The following is a 13561-nucleotide window of genomic DNA, read 5'->3' as shown; positions in this document are numbered from 1 at the left end:
GTATTCGTAACCACTTCATGTAATAGCGTTGTGAGGTAGCATTTAGATGCATTCAACACTTCTGACATATGCTTCCCTCTTATCACTGCTGTGAACGATTCCGACTCAGTAAATTTCTCTGGAACGAACATTTCATATTAAAGTGTTCTGAATTATTTTGTTTACGACTTCTGAACTCTGCAGAAAATTCTAAACATCAGTGGATTTTCCCTTCAACACCAATTCGCACCCATGACTTCCCAACTCACATAATTCCAAACACAAGGGCATTTGGCAAATCCACAGGGAAGGGATTTGGGAAGCTGGAAGGCGAGTGAGTGAAATGATTAACATTAGTTTCACAACATACGTGTCTTCTTCCCGTTTAGTTTTATTTAGTTGTTCGTTTTATTAGTTTTATTCTAATGTATGTCATGGTAAAAGCCAACACAGGGCCCTGCTGACAGATTTCAGGTGGACTTCTCAACAAGAACTGAAAAATAAAGGCAAATGAAACCAGCAGGCTTTTATTGACAGGCCAGAACGCTTAAAACGGTTGTGAAAAATAAATTATGTTAACTGTACTAGTTAACTTACAAGTGTGCTCAAACAGGTTTTCACAGTGTGAACGACGCAGTGCTTCAAGACACACGGAGGAACAAAGTACTTCAGGCTCGGAAAAAACAGAGCGTCTTGTGGGTGTCAACAAAAAATACTCCAATCACCACAAACTTATCTCGCTTCTTTCTATCAAGGGCGGCTCGGTGACCAACTGACACTCCCGAATTGCCCCGTTCTGCTGCCCTGTTCGCCTCCTTACAGGATACGCTAGCAAACATTGCGTTATGGAGAGTCATACACATAATAATAACTGTGCTGCCACTTCAACAGCTCGCTGCGTCAGAGCCGCCGGGCTCCTAATCCGCCACTACCAGCGAAAACCTCCCCTGGTCACAGACCAGCCTTCTCCAGCTCCACATTAGCGATGTCTCACTTCCAGAAAGCACTCGTATTTACGAGTTCACACTCTCTGTAAGTCGCCGGGGCCTTTGGCGAGGGGAGAGCTCGGAGAGTTGTTACCGTGCCGCTGCTACAGCAATGACGCAGGACTTCGCTATGCGGTCTCGAGCTCAGCAGCGCGAAAACCAAAAATCTCGCTCAACGTTTAAAGGCGCCTTACCTGCAGATGTTCCTGAAAACGGATGGGCAATATCTGCGCCATTCTTCCGCCGCTGGAAACAGTCGAAATGAAAAGAGATAAAGGAGGAGGGGAAGGGGACACCGAAAAACAGTCGCCCTCTCTGTTTTGTTTCAGCCGCAGGCCCGTCGGATGAAGGAAAAACGAGCGCCTTTGAGGAACTCTGACCGACCCGTTCCGCTACTCCGCTATTTTATCCGACTCATTCACTCGGCGCACCGACCACTGGAACATTAGCACCTAACGCCTCCGCTGGAGAAAGTAGACCCGAGTAGGACAAATTAAGAAAGGGGGGGAGGGGGCGACGTCTGTCATGTTCTATAAGGCAATAACAGTTGACATTCACACAGAAATGATGTATCTTCTTTAAAGCTCGCGGCTAAAAGCAAATTTTAGGCTGCGTGTGATCCTAGAGTAGGAATCGTGTACCCCTCCGCTGCCCCCTTCACCCAGAAAGGAGCACGTGACAGACTCCCCACCACTCCTATTTCTTAGCACTGGACTAGCAGAGAAGGCACCAAGAACTACCACAACGAAAACAACAACTAGTTCTATTACTTCTAGTTCTACTACTACCACTACTGCTACTACTGCTACTACTAATAATAATAATAACAATAAAAATAGTAATAATATATTAAAAAACATTTAATGTATAATTACTATATATTTATAATTATTACAAAAAAATAATCATTATATAAACCTTGCTTGTAAAAACCTTGCCTTCTTTCTTTCTTTGATTATCATAATTACCTCAATTAATTAGAGAAAAAATTTAGAAAGGTTTAATCAATCCATCTATAAAACAGCTATTATCTATCACTTTGGGTATTTTTCTAAATACTTCATATTAACTGAAGTGCCTTCCCTTGTGTGAAGATTATGTTTTGCCTGAATAATGATCTGAACCCAAACTTTTGATGGTGAGTGCACTTTGATCAATGTGGCATATTCACTAAAGAAGTCACACTGCACGGTTCCATTTAGTTTATTCAAACAATTACATAAGATACTTTATATACTGCTGTTAAAATCCAATAAACAATCACAAAATCACACATTTTGGTACAGAGAAAACTGAATTAAAAACTAAACAGCAGTAGATCTGTGTATGAGTGTTTCACTCTGGTTGGTGTATAGCCACCTGTTTGTTGTTGTTGTTATGTGGTGGTGGTGTAGGTTTGTGAAATAGTTTTGTGTGAGAAGTGTCATAGCTGGAGAGAGACAGAGAGGAGGGTTTTGAAAGAGAGAAACAGAAACAGAGTGAGTTAGGGCAGTGCTGGTTATGTGTGGGTGCACATCTACATGTGTATATTGTATATACAAATTGTCAATGTTGCGCAAAACGGGTATCTCCAATTTTTTTTTACTTTTTTTACATAACGTAAAAGCTCTAATGTTTTGCATTAACTTCTGTTACAAATTAGTATGTTTTTTCCTTCTACTGTAAAGTTACCATTTCGGGGATATGAGACATTGTTAGTTTTGCAACAGTATTTTTGTGTGTGTGCTTTTGTGTTTTAGGGATGTACAGGGTGTGTGAGGTAAGTGGTGTTTTTGGCTTGACTCTTGCTGTCAATCAGAAGGAGGGGATTATCCTTATGATGAGAGATCATCTCCTGCAGACTGCTGAAGAGCTGAGAGTGGGAAAGAGAGATATGCAGTGACAGAGTGAGAGAGATGTTTAATAATTTCGTAGCATTCCAGAGTTACTACCTATAGGCCTAATTATTCATTCATCATCTATACTACATACGCCAAAGTATGTGGACACCCGAACATCATATCCATATGTGCTTGTTTTCCACATCTCATTTTAAACCCATGGGCATTAATATGGAGTTGGTCCCCTTCTGTTGTTACAACAGCCTACCCTCTTCCACTTGGAGAGCTTTCCACTTGATTTTGGAATATAGCTGCGGAAATCTATGCTGTGTCGGTGCTACACTGTCCTGTCTGTTTACTGTGTCTAATGTCTGTTTAATTTATCGTATTTATTGTATTGTTTCTAACTTAATTTTTGTTTGCACACTGTCTGCACGTTCGCACTTTGTAATTTTGTACTTTTGTACTTTTGTTCCTTGTTGCACCTTGTTCCTGGAGGAACGTAATTTCACTCCACTGTGTACTTGTACATAGATGGAACGACAATAAAAGCCTCTTGACTTGACTTGACTTGAAATTCACATCCATTTAGCCTCAAGAGAAGTTGTGAGGTTGGGCACTGATGTTTGGCAATAAGGCCTGGCTTGAAGTTAGCATTTCAGGTCTGAACGGTGCTGAATGTACTAAGAAGACAGAATTCTATATTTCAGTGAAGTGACAATACGTTTACTTGAGTGTGGGATTAGGCTACTCAACCCACCCCTGGCAGCAGGGCAGAAATATGACAAAGTGAGCTGCTGAAAATGTGACATTCTATGACTTTGCCACATTTAAAATCACAGAGCTATTTAGTGCGTCCTACTTTATCGCCAGTGTCACTCTGTGGAGATGGCTTGACTGAATGCTTGATATCATGTAATCAATGTAAGCAATGAGTGCAGCTGAAACAGTAGAGCCCACCAATGAGAAAGGGTTTCCACATCCTTTTAACAGTACATTTCTCGATGAAAGGACCAACAAAAATTGTCCAAAAATTAATCCATCCCTTTACTTCCGTTAAAAGTTAAGAACATTTTTCCTTGTCCTGTAAAGTTACCCTTTTGGAGATATAAGGTTTGTTCTGACAGCAGTGATGAACATAAATGTAAACATATTCACAGAAATGCACATATAGCGCAAATGAAGAGGTCACTCCTCTGCTACATTGGTCTCCGAAGTACAGTGCCTTGCAAAAGTATTTAACACCCTTAAAGTCAGAGGCTTTAAAGAAGTGATAGGGTTCAGTGGATGAGACTGAATTGAAGGTACACCAGTCAACAATATAAAGAGCTCAGCAGACACCTGGCCTATATGGGAGGATAGCTATAAAGAACAATTACTGAATAAAAAAACACATCAAAGCATGTCTAGATTCTGCCAGAAATCATCAGAGTGACCCAGCTAAAATGTGGGATAAGATTTTGTGGTAAGATGAAACAAGAATTTAGCTTTTTGGCCAAAATTCAAAACGCATGTGGCACAAACCTAACACTGCCCATTCCTCAACAAACACCATCCCAACAGTGAAGTATGGGGGTGGCAGCAACATGTTGTGGTGATGCTTTTCCTCAGCAGGAACTGAGCATCTTGTTAACAGATGCAGGGAGATACTGCAAGACAACCTGCTTCAGTTTGCTATCAACTAAAGCTTGGGAGAAAATGCATCTTTCAGTAGGACAGTGATCCCAAGCACAAAGCAACACAGGAAGAAAAACAAACAGGTGAATGTTCTACAATGACCAGGTCAAAATTCAGACCTCAATTCCATTGAGAATCTGTGGCACGATTTGAAAGTTGCAGTTCACAAGCGTAATCAAACCAACCTAAACAACCTGAACCAATTCTGCTAAATGGAATGGGTGAAAATGTCTCCAAAGAAGTTCAAGTTAAAAGAAAACTTAAAGCTATTACTGTAGCAAAAGGTGGTTCTCTGAAGTACTAGTCTAAAATGGTTGTATACTCATGCAAGCAGCATTTTGTGAATTTTCTTTAAGGGCATACTGGTTTGTAATTAAAGCACTGGCTGGACAATCTGTGTGCCATTTTCAATCCATACAAGCCTGCTCACTTTTAAGTAGGCTGAATACTTTTGCAAGGCACTTGTATATCTATGTAATCAACCATCAATTTTTCCAATCAGTTAATGTGAAATTAGATCTTTATTTTTATTAATGCAGTTATAAATGTAATCATAATTTTCAAAACCAAATGCATTTGATTAAAATGATGGCACTACGTCTCATTTTGCAACTGTACCTCTTCATTTTTCTTGCCTTCCTTGCCCAGGGCGTAGCTGCTCGAATCTTTGAGGAAGCGCACAGGAATGTTGTACACTTTTTGGTTGAACAGCACGACTAGCGTATAGGGCTGCTGTGCATTCTGAGCAGTGCTGCATCTAACCAAGAAGGAACCGTCCTGAATAGGAACCAGAAAAAAGCACATTCAATATATACACCATATGCTTAGTAACATGGTTGAGACACTTTTAAGATTGTGGGGACCAAATGTGGCCACAATAATGTGATATAAAATGTAATATTCTAAAATTCTGAGGATGTTTCATTGGTCTCCATTAAGAAAAATACTTCTGCAGCTTTCACTTTAAATACTAAAAGAGCCAAAAGAATTCCTTTTGGTTTTGGGGGTTAAGGTTAGGTTTCGGTGTAGCAGTATTACAGTATTACACGGTTCAATCAATGGATATACAACAGTAATACAGCAACGTAATATTATTCAGTATATAGGAGAGAAGCCACAAATAAGCCCATGTACCCTACAAACACATCTGCACTAAAATGTATGAAAATGGCACACATTAACACACATTTTCTTTTTCTGCTACTGTTAATTGTAAGGCAATATAATTATTTTAGCTTGAGATGTGTATGCCTGTGCATTTCAGTGCAGATGTGTTTGTAGGCACTTGTAAGATGTGTTGTAGAGGCACTGTCCTGAACTCGTCACCACAAAAGCCTAGAAAGAAACATTTTTCAAAATTCTGAGAGACAAATATGGAAACTGTTAAAAATGCTCGCACAAAATAGAGATTAAACAGAAAATTATATTACCTTTATGACAGTGTTGCTCAAGATTTCTGATAGTTTGGACTTATAACAACATAAACAGCATTCTGGTTATATACAGCCATTTGCAAAAGTTTGAACATCCCCTGGACATATTACATGTGTTGTTGATTTTCTAAGAGAAAATATGTTAATACTTCCTCTACAGAGAACAACTGTATAAATATGTTATCTTTCTGCCAAATGTAGTGCATATTCTGTGCTTAAGTTTAATATTTAACATATTTAGCAAAAAAATAAAACATAAAAAATAAAATGTGGCATAACATTTGTTTATTTTCTCCAATATGTTACATTCAGCAAATAAAGAATAATTGTGCATTAAATGTGCAGAGGTGTGTTCTCTGTAGAGGATATGTTAAATTATTCTCATTCAGAAAATCAACGAGACATGCAATTTTACCAGAGATACATAAATATAAATTTTGCATACGGCTACATTTACTGAATCGTTATATACAAACTAACAGTCAAACATGTCAAATCTTTGCATATGACTGTATGTGCTTTTGTGTGATCCCAGTACCTCACACATCGTTTCCAACATTTGTAAGTATGAAACTTCTTCTTTAACAAGTTTTAGCAAAAAATTAAGTTTCAGTAACACTACACAGTGTTCTGCTGCTTACCTTCTTCACTTTGAGTAAGGCGTCTTCTGCGGTCTTGCGGCCACATATTCCAGCAAACCATTCTCTGTTCTGCAGCCCTGCCTCCTAGGACACATTAATATCCTACAATTAACCATTGTTTAAAGCACAGTTACTAACCAAGGGGTCAGACCCATTTCTTATTGTTTTTATGGTACCTCTTTAAAGTTACTGAGAACCTGTAAGTAGCAAATAGGTACTGTGAAAATAGTTCAGTAACTCCATGTGTGGTGAGTGTGTTTTTAAAAATGATGCTGAACTATGCCAAAATAATGAAATTTAGTTGAATCAAGATAAAAAGTATGATTTCATGAATCACTGAACTTGTGATGTCGGAGATTTGTTAGATTCTCAGTCAGAAGCCAGGCAACCTGCAGTACACTGTTTATTTCAACTTTTCAACTATGCATCACAAAACCTGATTTCAGCACTAAGATATCATTTTCATTAAAGGGGACCCACCAAATGTCTTGCCTGCTGGGAAGGCTAAAGGGTTGGACAGCTTTACTGGAGTTTTCAAATACTATACTTCAGAACTGACCCCATTCTTACTTGACATGTACACAGAGGCCTTGGAGAGGGGTGAATTAGCCCTTGCTTTGACAAAGACAAAGATTCCTGAAAAGATCCCTGTGAATGTTACCGCCCAATTCCTTTAATTCCACTAGATGTTAAAATACTTTCTAAAATTTTAGCAAACCTATTGGACAAATCTCTTGCACATGTGATCAGGCAGGCTTCACTCGAGGCCAGCGTTCCACAGATAATATTATTTTTATTAACATCATGTGGTCAGCAGCTGATAGTTAGGCATTGACCAGAAGCAGGTGTGCAAGCCAATGGACAAACTTGATGATTTTTCTCTTGGTAGAGGAACGTAGCAAGGTTCTACCAGATTGTACAGGCTTGGTTTAAAAGACACAGCTCAGAGTTGGTGATGTGAGTCTGAGGAAGCGGATTTAATTCATGCTGTGTGCCACTGCCCTAGAAGTCAAGAATGTGAAGTATTAGGTAGTCAAATTCAAAAATGGGTTGCAGAGATGAGCATTGTGGCAGCGTACGAGAAGCTGTCATTTAAACAGTTTAGACATTTAGATGTGTACAGGAGCAAGTAGGGTAAATATTTAAGCTTTATATTATTCTTTATGTTTATTTTTACTGGTATTATTATGTTTTATCTTTTCTTTCCGATATGGGGCTTAGTACATTATATGAATAGGTCATGTCCTAAATACAACACTGACATGAGTGGGATGGGTTAGGGCTAAGGGATAGTTAGGCAAGCGCAAATGTCTTTGTATAAATCTAGGATAAAAAAAAACAATAAAAATTGTTAATCATAAAAAAAGAAGTCATTCAGAGTGGCGGTGATAAGAACCAGACATACAAAGCATTTAATGCTTCTAAAAGCTACTTTACAAAAAGTTATTACATGGCATGTTTCTGAATACACTATTACTACTGATGTCTGAGACATCGTTTTACCATAGTTTTGAGTTAGGGTTTTGGCCTAAAACATATTTTTTAAGATCCTGCCCTGGCAAAGGGGTACATGCAGGCTGTTTCGAAAAGGCAAAATAGTCCTCAAAGAAAACACATTTTCTCTGATTTAGCACTGTTTTATCATTACAACATTACATATGAAACTCAGGAGATATGCATAGGTTCACTGGTTGTTTTGAATAGTAAATAAAATTGCTATATTTGCGTTGTAAACATTGCAGCTGCTGGTTCCTGTCATCACCATTGTAAAGAAATCAGTTGGTTTGCAATGCACCATTTTGGATCAAAACACTCTGAATTACTTTACACTTCAACCATCAAATTATGCAGAAATATAAAAAAGTCTGTGGAATTCCCCTTAAAAGGTTGGGTTTCTTAGTGAAACTAGAGTACGCATCTTTATCTGTATGCAGCCCTTGCTGAGTAGCAGATTTTTACCTGTCCTCCAGGTGGCATCACTGGCACTGTGAGAGAGTGAAAGGGGGAGCAATGTTAGAAATGACAGATCAATGAATGTACTGCTGCACTGAGCAGATTCAAGGCAAAGTCAGAAAAAAAGCACAGAGGCAAAAAAGAGAAATGAGCAAATATAATCTCACCAGTGCTGTCTACTGATGGAGGAGGAGGAGGACTGAAAGAGAAGCACAGACAGATTGGTGTCCACACGTGAGTATACACCAGAGATGTTGTTCAATGAAACACATAGTCATATGCATAAGTTTGAATACCAATGATCAAATTACATGTTTTGTTGATTTTTCTAGAGAACCAACCCTGGTCCTCAAGATCTACCTTTCTGCAGAGTTAAGTTCCAACCACAACCTGCTCCAGCTAATTGACTTTGTCACTACAGAAAAAATGACATTTTCTGCTAAATTTAGTTTGCAATTTCTATTTATTTGCTGAGTTTAACATATTCAGGAAAAATACAACATAAAATATAACATGTTCCATAACTTTTGAATAGGCCACATTTTATGTTTTTTTTCTTTACCTCAATATGTTAAATCTAGCAAATAAACAGCAATTGTGCATTGAAATGTGCAGAAGTCTGTTCTCTAAAGAGGACGTATTAACTTACTTTCACTTATTAAATTAACAAAACATATAACACATATAAACTGCCGATACTTTTTTATGTTCACTCAACTATATTTTTTGCTCCACTCCTCCAATTTTACTTGAGTAAAAGTTTGACACAGTACTCATACTGTCACTTAAGTATAGTTATTTTTTTCCACTTCTAATTTTAAACCAAAGATAAACCAAAATATAAATGAACACTCGGCAAACTTAATTGTTAATATGGACAAATTATGAAAAGAGCAATGGCTTTACTTTGCAGTTTAGTTGTTGGTTTAGAACAGGGTTATTTAATGCTTGTCCTGGAGAGTCTGAGTCTATTTCTATCTTATTTTGGACACATTCTGAGAAGAACCAATACATTGGAAAAGACCATTATGCTTGGAAGAGTTGACGGTAATGGGAAAAGGACGGCCAGCAACAAGATGGATGGGCACAATTATAGGAATCGTTAACCAGACATTCAGAACTGAAGACCCAAACAGGATATTCTGGAGAAACTCTATCCACATGATCGCCAGGAGTCGGAAACGACTTGTTGGCACTTCATGCTTCATGAGGTAAGAAGCAGCTAACTTAAATGAAACAGTGCAAGGCATTTTAGATAAACAATAGCAATTTCACATCAAACCTCAAAAATGTTGTAATATTATTTGCATTAAGTCTCTCATTATCTGTGTACCAAACTGGAAATTGTACATATTTGGTAGCATCTGATCCTGAGACGATATAAAAAGCCATTTTTACATTAGCATAATTTCCTTTGGTCAGGGGCCACCAGAATAGTGGGGGGATGGGGGCTCACCTGTGTTTCATCAGACTTGCCTTCAACTCTGCATTCAAACACAACCAATGGTACAATACGTTCTGCACACTGTGTGCAATTACATATTTCCACCAGTGAGGCCTGCAAATCTTCAAAACTTACATAGTGTTGCTTCACCTTCACCAAAACACTTAATGAGGTTCTCAATTGGATGCACACACCGTGAATATAAAGCACAATTATGCGTCACTTATATTGCTTTGATGCATTTATGTGTACCTTTATTTATTATTTGTCTTGCTGTTTTTTGTTTATATTATTTATATGACGTTAAAAAGACAAGTTTCTCAAAAAGTCAGGAATAGTAATCACAATACATTCCTTTAATATTGTAATCCTTTGGATTAGGTTAGAAATTTCTAACAGGTTATCAGTAATCTGTATTGGAATTTGGAGTACTGGGTAACTTTCTAAGGTAATCCATCCAACCCTGCTGGTGTGTGTGTGTATGTGTTTTACCTGGGTTTGGGTTCTTTCAGGCCGATGGGTAGAGGAGGTTTGTTGTTTGGTGTGGGCGGCGGTGCTTTGGTAGGAAAGGTGAGGCTCCTCATTTCTGGGGGCGGAACTACAATCAAAACACAGAGAAATAGATTTCTATTTTAGATTAAACTAACCCAAAAAAACAAAAAATGAAAAGTATGTAAATAAAAACATTAAAACAATATAAATAAAAACATTGAACAGCACAAATTGGATCAAATTCTGAAATGAAACACAAAAGAACTGTCATTACACACAATGGAAATTGTGTAAAAAAAGGTAGAATATATATGTTTTTAATGTGTGTGGTGGCATTTTGTTTTAGTTGTATTAAGAAAAGAGTCTTTCAGCCCATAAAAACTAATAGGTGGCAAACCATAAATATCACTGGCTATGAGACTGGGTAGAAACTAACAAAATACAGTCAGCTCCATAAATATTTGAACGTTGACAAAGAGTTATTCAGCCACCTACCATAGTATGCTGGAGTTAAATAAAAATAATGAATATGAACTTAATATGAATATGAATATGAGCTCTATTGTGAAGGGTTTTTTTTTCATCAGGAATAAAATTCTTCTGCCATCCACCACCATTGTTTTCCACGGTCTTTTGAGTCTTTTTGTGTGTGTGCTGAGCTCACCAGTGCGTTCTTTCCTGTTAAGAATGTATCAGATAGATGATTTGGCCACACCTATTGTCTGTGCTATCTCTCTGATGGGTTTGTATTGATTTTTCAGCCTAATGATGGTTTGCTTCACTGGCAGTATTGTATAGAGAATTAACAGCAACAGATTCCAAATGCAAATTCCACACTTCAAATCAACTCTAGACCTTTTATCTGCTTACTTGTTAGTGAAATAATAAGGCAATATTGCATACTTGGAACAGCTGAACAGCAAATAATCCAATTACCTAGCTCCTACAAATGGGGGAGGGGTACATATATAAAAATGGTTGTAATCCTACACCGTTCACCTGATTTGGATATAAATATTCTCAAATCAAAGGTGAAAGTCTGCCCTTTATGCTTATATTCATTATATAATCTCAGCTCCAATATGCTGTGGTAGAGAGTTAAAATACCAATAACTTTGTTAATGTCCAAATATGTATGGACCTGGTTATGTATAAAGTTATGATAGCTTAAAAATGAAAACCTGTTTAATCTTAAAACTCAGCCCTAAAAACTAAGTAAAACTAAACAAAAATGTGAATACAATGTAGCTAAATATTGCTAAATCTTTATTGCTAAATAATATTGATTTATAATATCAACATTAAAACTATCATAACATTGTAAGACCACTTTTCTGTTTCTGTTGTTCTGTTTCTTTTGAGTTTAAAAGCAAGATTTAAACTTAAAGTAATCCCAAACACAAACTCAAACCGCTAGACCAGTGGTTGTGATTAGAAACAACGATATGATGTATATTTTGCGTAATATGTGCAGCACACCAAAAGTGAAAGAGGAGAAGGGACAAGCACACTGACCTGGCTTTACTGAGTCACTGCTGATAAGAGAGTTCTAAGGAAAACGATAACAAATAGTCTTTTGAATATTTATATGTGAGACTGCAGAAGTGTACATGTGCGTGTGCATGCAAACACTACTTACAGATTTGGCTCTAGGAACAGGTGGCTTAATACTGGAAGGGAAAAAAGAGAAAGTAGTATCAAACTGTTTAATCCAATTATTCTCAATCAATAACGTTTATTTTTATAGCACCTTTCATACATTAAAAATGCAGCTCAAAGTGCTTCACAATACAAAGTAAAAACAACAGAGGAAGAAGAGACAAAAGATAATCAAAAACCAAAACAAAGTACAATAAACAAATAATAAATAGCAGAAAATTGATATATTAATACATGCAATTAAAAGCACAAGATAAAAGTATAAATAAAAAGAAAAAAAGACAATAAACAATAAACAACAAAAACATAAAAGTAATAGTAATATTCCAGTTAAAACAAAGGAAACAATAAAAAACCTTAAACGCTAAAAACGTTAAATGCTAAAGTAAAGAAATACGTTTTTAACTGTTTTTTAAAAACACTGACAGATGGAGCCTGATGGAAGTTTATTGGTAATGCGTTCCAGATCTTTGGTGCATAATAACAAAATGCTGCCTCTCTGCTCTTTTTCTGTTTCATACATGGAATTTGGAACAGGCTTGCACTAGATGATCTTAAAGCTCAATTAGGAACACAGTCAGAAATGCACTCAGAAATGTATGAAGGTGCTAAACCATTAAGAGATTCAAAAACCAGTAGTAAAATTTTATAGTTAATTCTAAAAGAGACAGGCAGCCAGTGGAGTGAAGCTAAAACTGGTCTAATATGATCCTGTTTTCTAGTCCTTGTTAATATTCTTGCTGCTGCATTTTGCACAAGTTGTAGTTTGTTGGTTGTACTTGCAGGAAGTCCTATGAACAAAGCATTACAGTAGTCAAGTCGAGAAAACACAAAAGCATGGATCAATTTCTTAGCATCTTGCAGACAGAGATAAGGTCGAACTCATGCTATATTCCTTAAATGATAAAAAGCAGTTTTGGTAATATTATTAATATGTGCTTTAAAAGTTAAATCAGAGTCTAGAGTTACACCAAGATTCCTAACTTCAGTTTTTATTTGTAGAGCCAAATTTCCAAGTCTTTCATACACCTTTTTCCTCTTTGTTTCACTACCAATTATAATTATTTCTTTCTTTCCTTCATCAGGCTTTAGAAAATTGCTATTCATCCAGCTAACTATGCTGAACAGACATGTAGCAAGCTTGTCTGCTGAATTAACATTGAGCCACAGACATATACAGCTGTGTATCATCTGCATAACTATGAAAACTGATGCCATGCTTCCTAATACTCTGACCCAGTGGCAGCATATACAAAGAAAACAGAAGTGGACCTAGTACAGAGCCTTGTGGTACACCACAGAGAATATCATGCTTATCTGACATACGTTCACCCATGTTTAAAAAATACTGCCTTCCAGTTAAATATGTAGAGAACCAGTTTAACACAGTTCCATTAAGACCAACCGATTTCTCAAGCCGATTTAGAAGTATTCTGTGGTCTATAGCATCAAATGCAGCAGTTAAATCCAGAAGCAT

At 37.1% G+C, this 13561-nt stretch overlaps 2 protein-coding genes across 5 annotated transcripts in view; both read right to left on the bottom strand.

Annotated features, from left to right (window-relative positions):
• Positions 1–1669, bottom strand: part of cltcl1 (clathrin, heavy chain-like 1) — a 49274-nt gene extending 47605 nt beyond the window's left edge. Inside the window, exon 1 of one of the 2 annotated variants that reach the window (XM_036578890.1) lies at positions 1160–1669. In XM_036578890.1, the coding sequence (XP_036434783.1) occupies positions 1160–1201 (42 nt within the window). In that variant the 5' untranslated portion in view covers positions 1202–1669. The remainder of the gene's footprint in view (positions 1–1159) is intronic. The other variant, XM_036578888.1, reaches the window with a different exon arrangement.
• A 483-nt stretch (positions 1670–2152) lies between these two features.
• si:dkeyp-117b11.1 (SH2 domain-containing protein 6) overlaps positions 2153–13561 on the bottom strand; it is a 29008-nt gene continuing 17599 nt past the window's right edge. For 2 of the 3 annotated variants that reach the window (XM_036578891.1, XM_036578893.1), the window contains 8 exons: positions 12065–12095; positions 11941–11974; positions 10426–10531; positions 8657–8688; positions 8496–8521; positions 6537–6620; positions 5081–5239; positions 2153–2817 (listed from right to left, as the gene is read on the bottom strand). In XM_036578891.1, coding sequence (XP_036434784.1) covers positions 2701–2817; positions 5081–5239; positions 6537–6620; positions 8496–8521; positions 8657–8688; positions 10426–10531; positions 11941–11974; positions 12065–12095 — 589 coding nt within the window. In that variant the 3' untranslated portion in view covers positions 2153–2700. The remainder of the gene's footprint in view (positions 2818–5080; positions 5240–6536; positions 6621–8495; positions 8522–8656; positions 8689–10425; positions 10532–11940; positions 11975–12064; positions 12096–13561) is intronic. The other variant, XM_036578892.1, reaches the window with a different exon arrangement.

The sequence above is a fragment of the Colossoma macropomum genome, unplaced genomic scaffold (genome assembly GCF_904425465.1).
Source record: "Colossoma macropomum unplaced genomic scaffold, Colossoma_macropomum, whole genome shotgun sequence".
Lineage (NCBI taxonomy): Eukaryota > Metazoa > Chordata > Actinopteri > Characiformes > Serrasalmidae > Colossoma > Colossoma macropomum.
The sequence above is the reverse complement of the archived record's forward strand: the minus strand, read 5'-3'. Positions and strand labels throughout refer to the sequence as shown.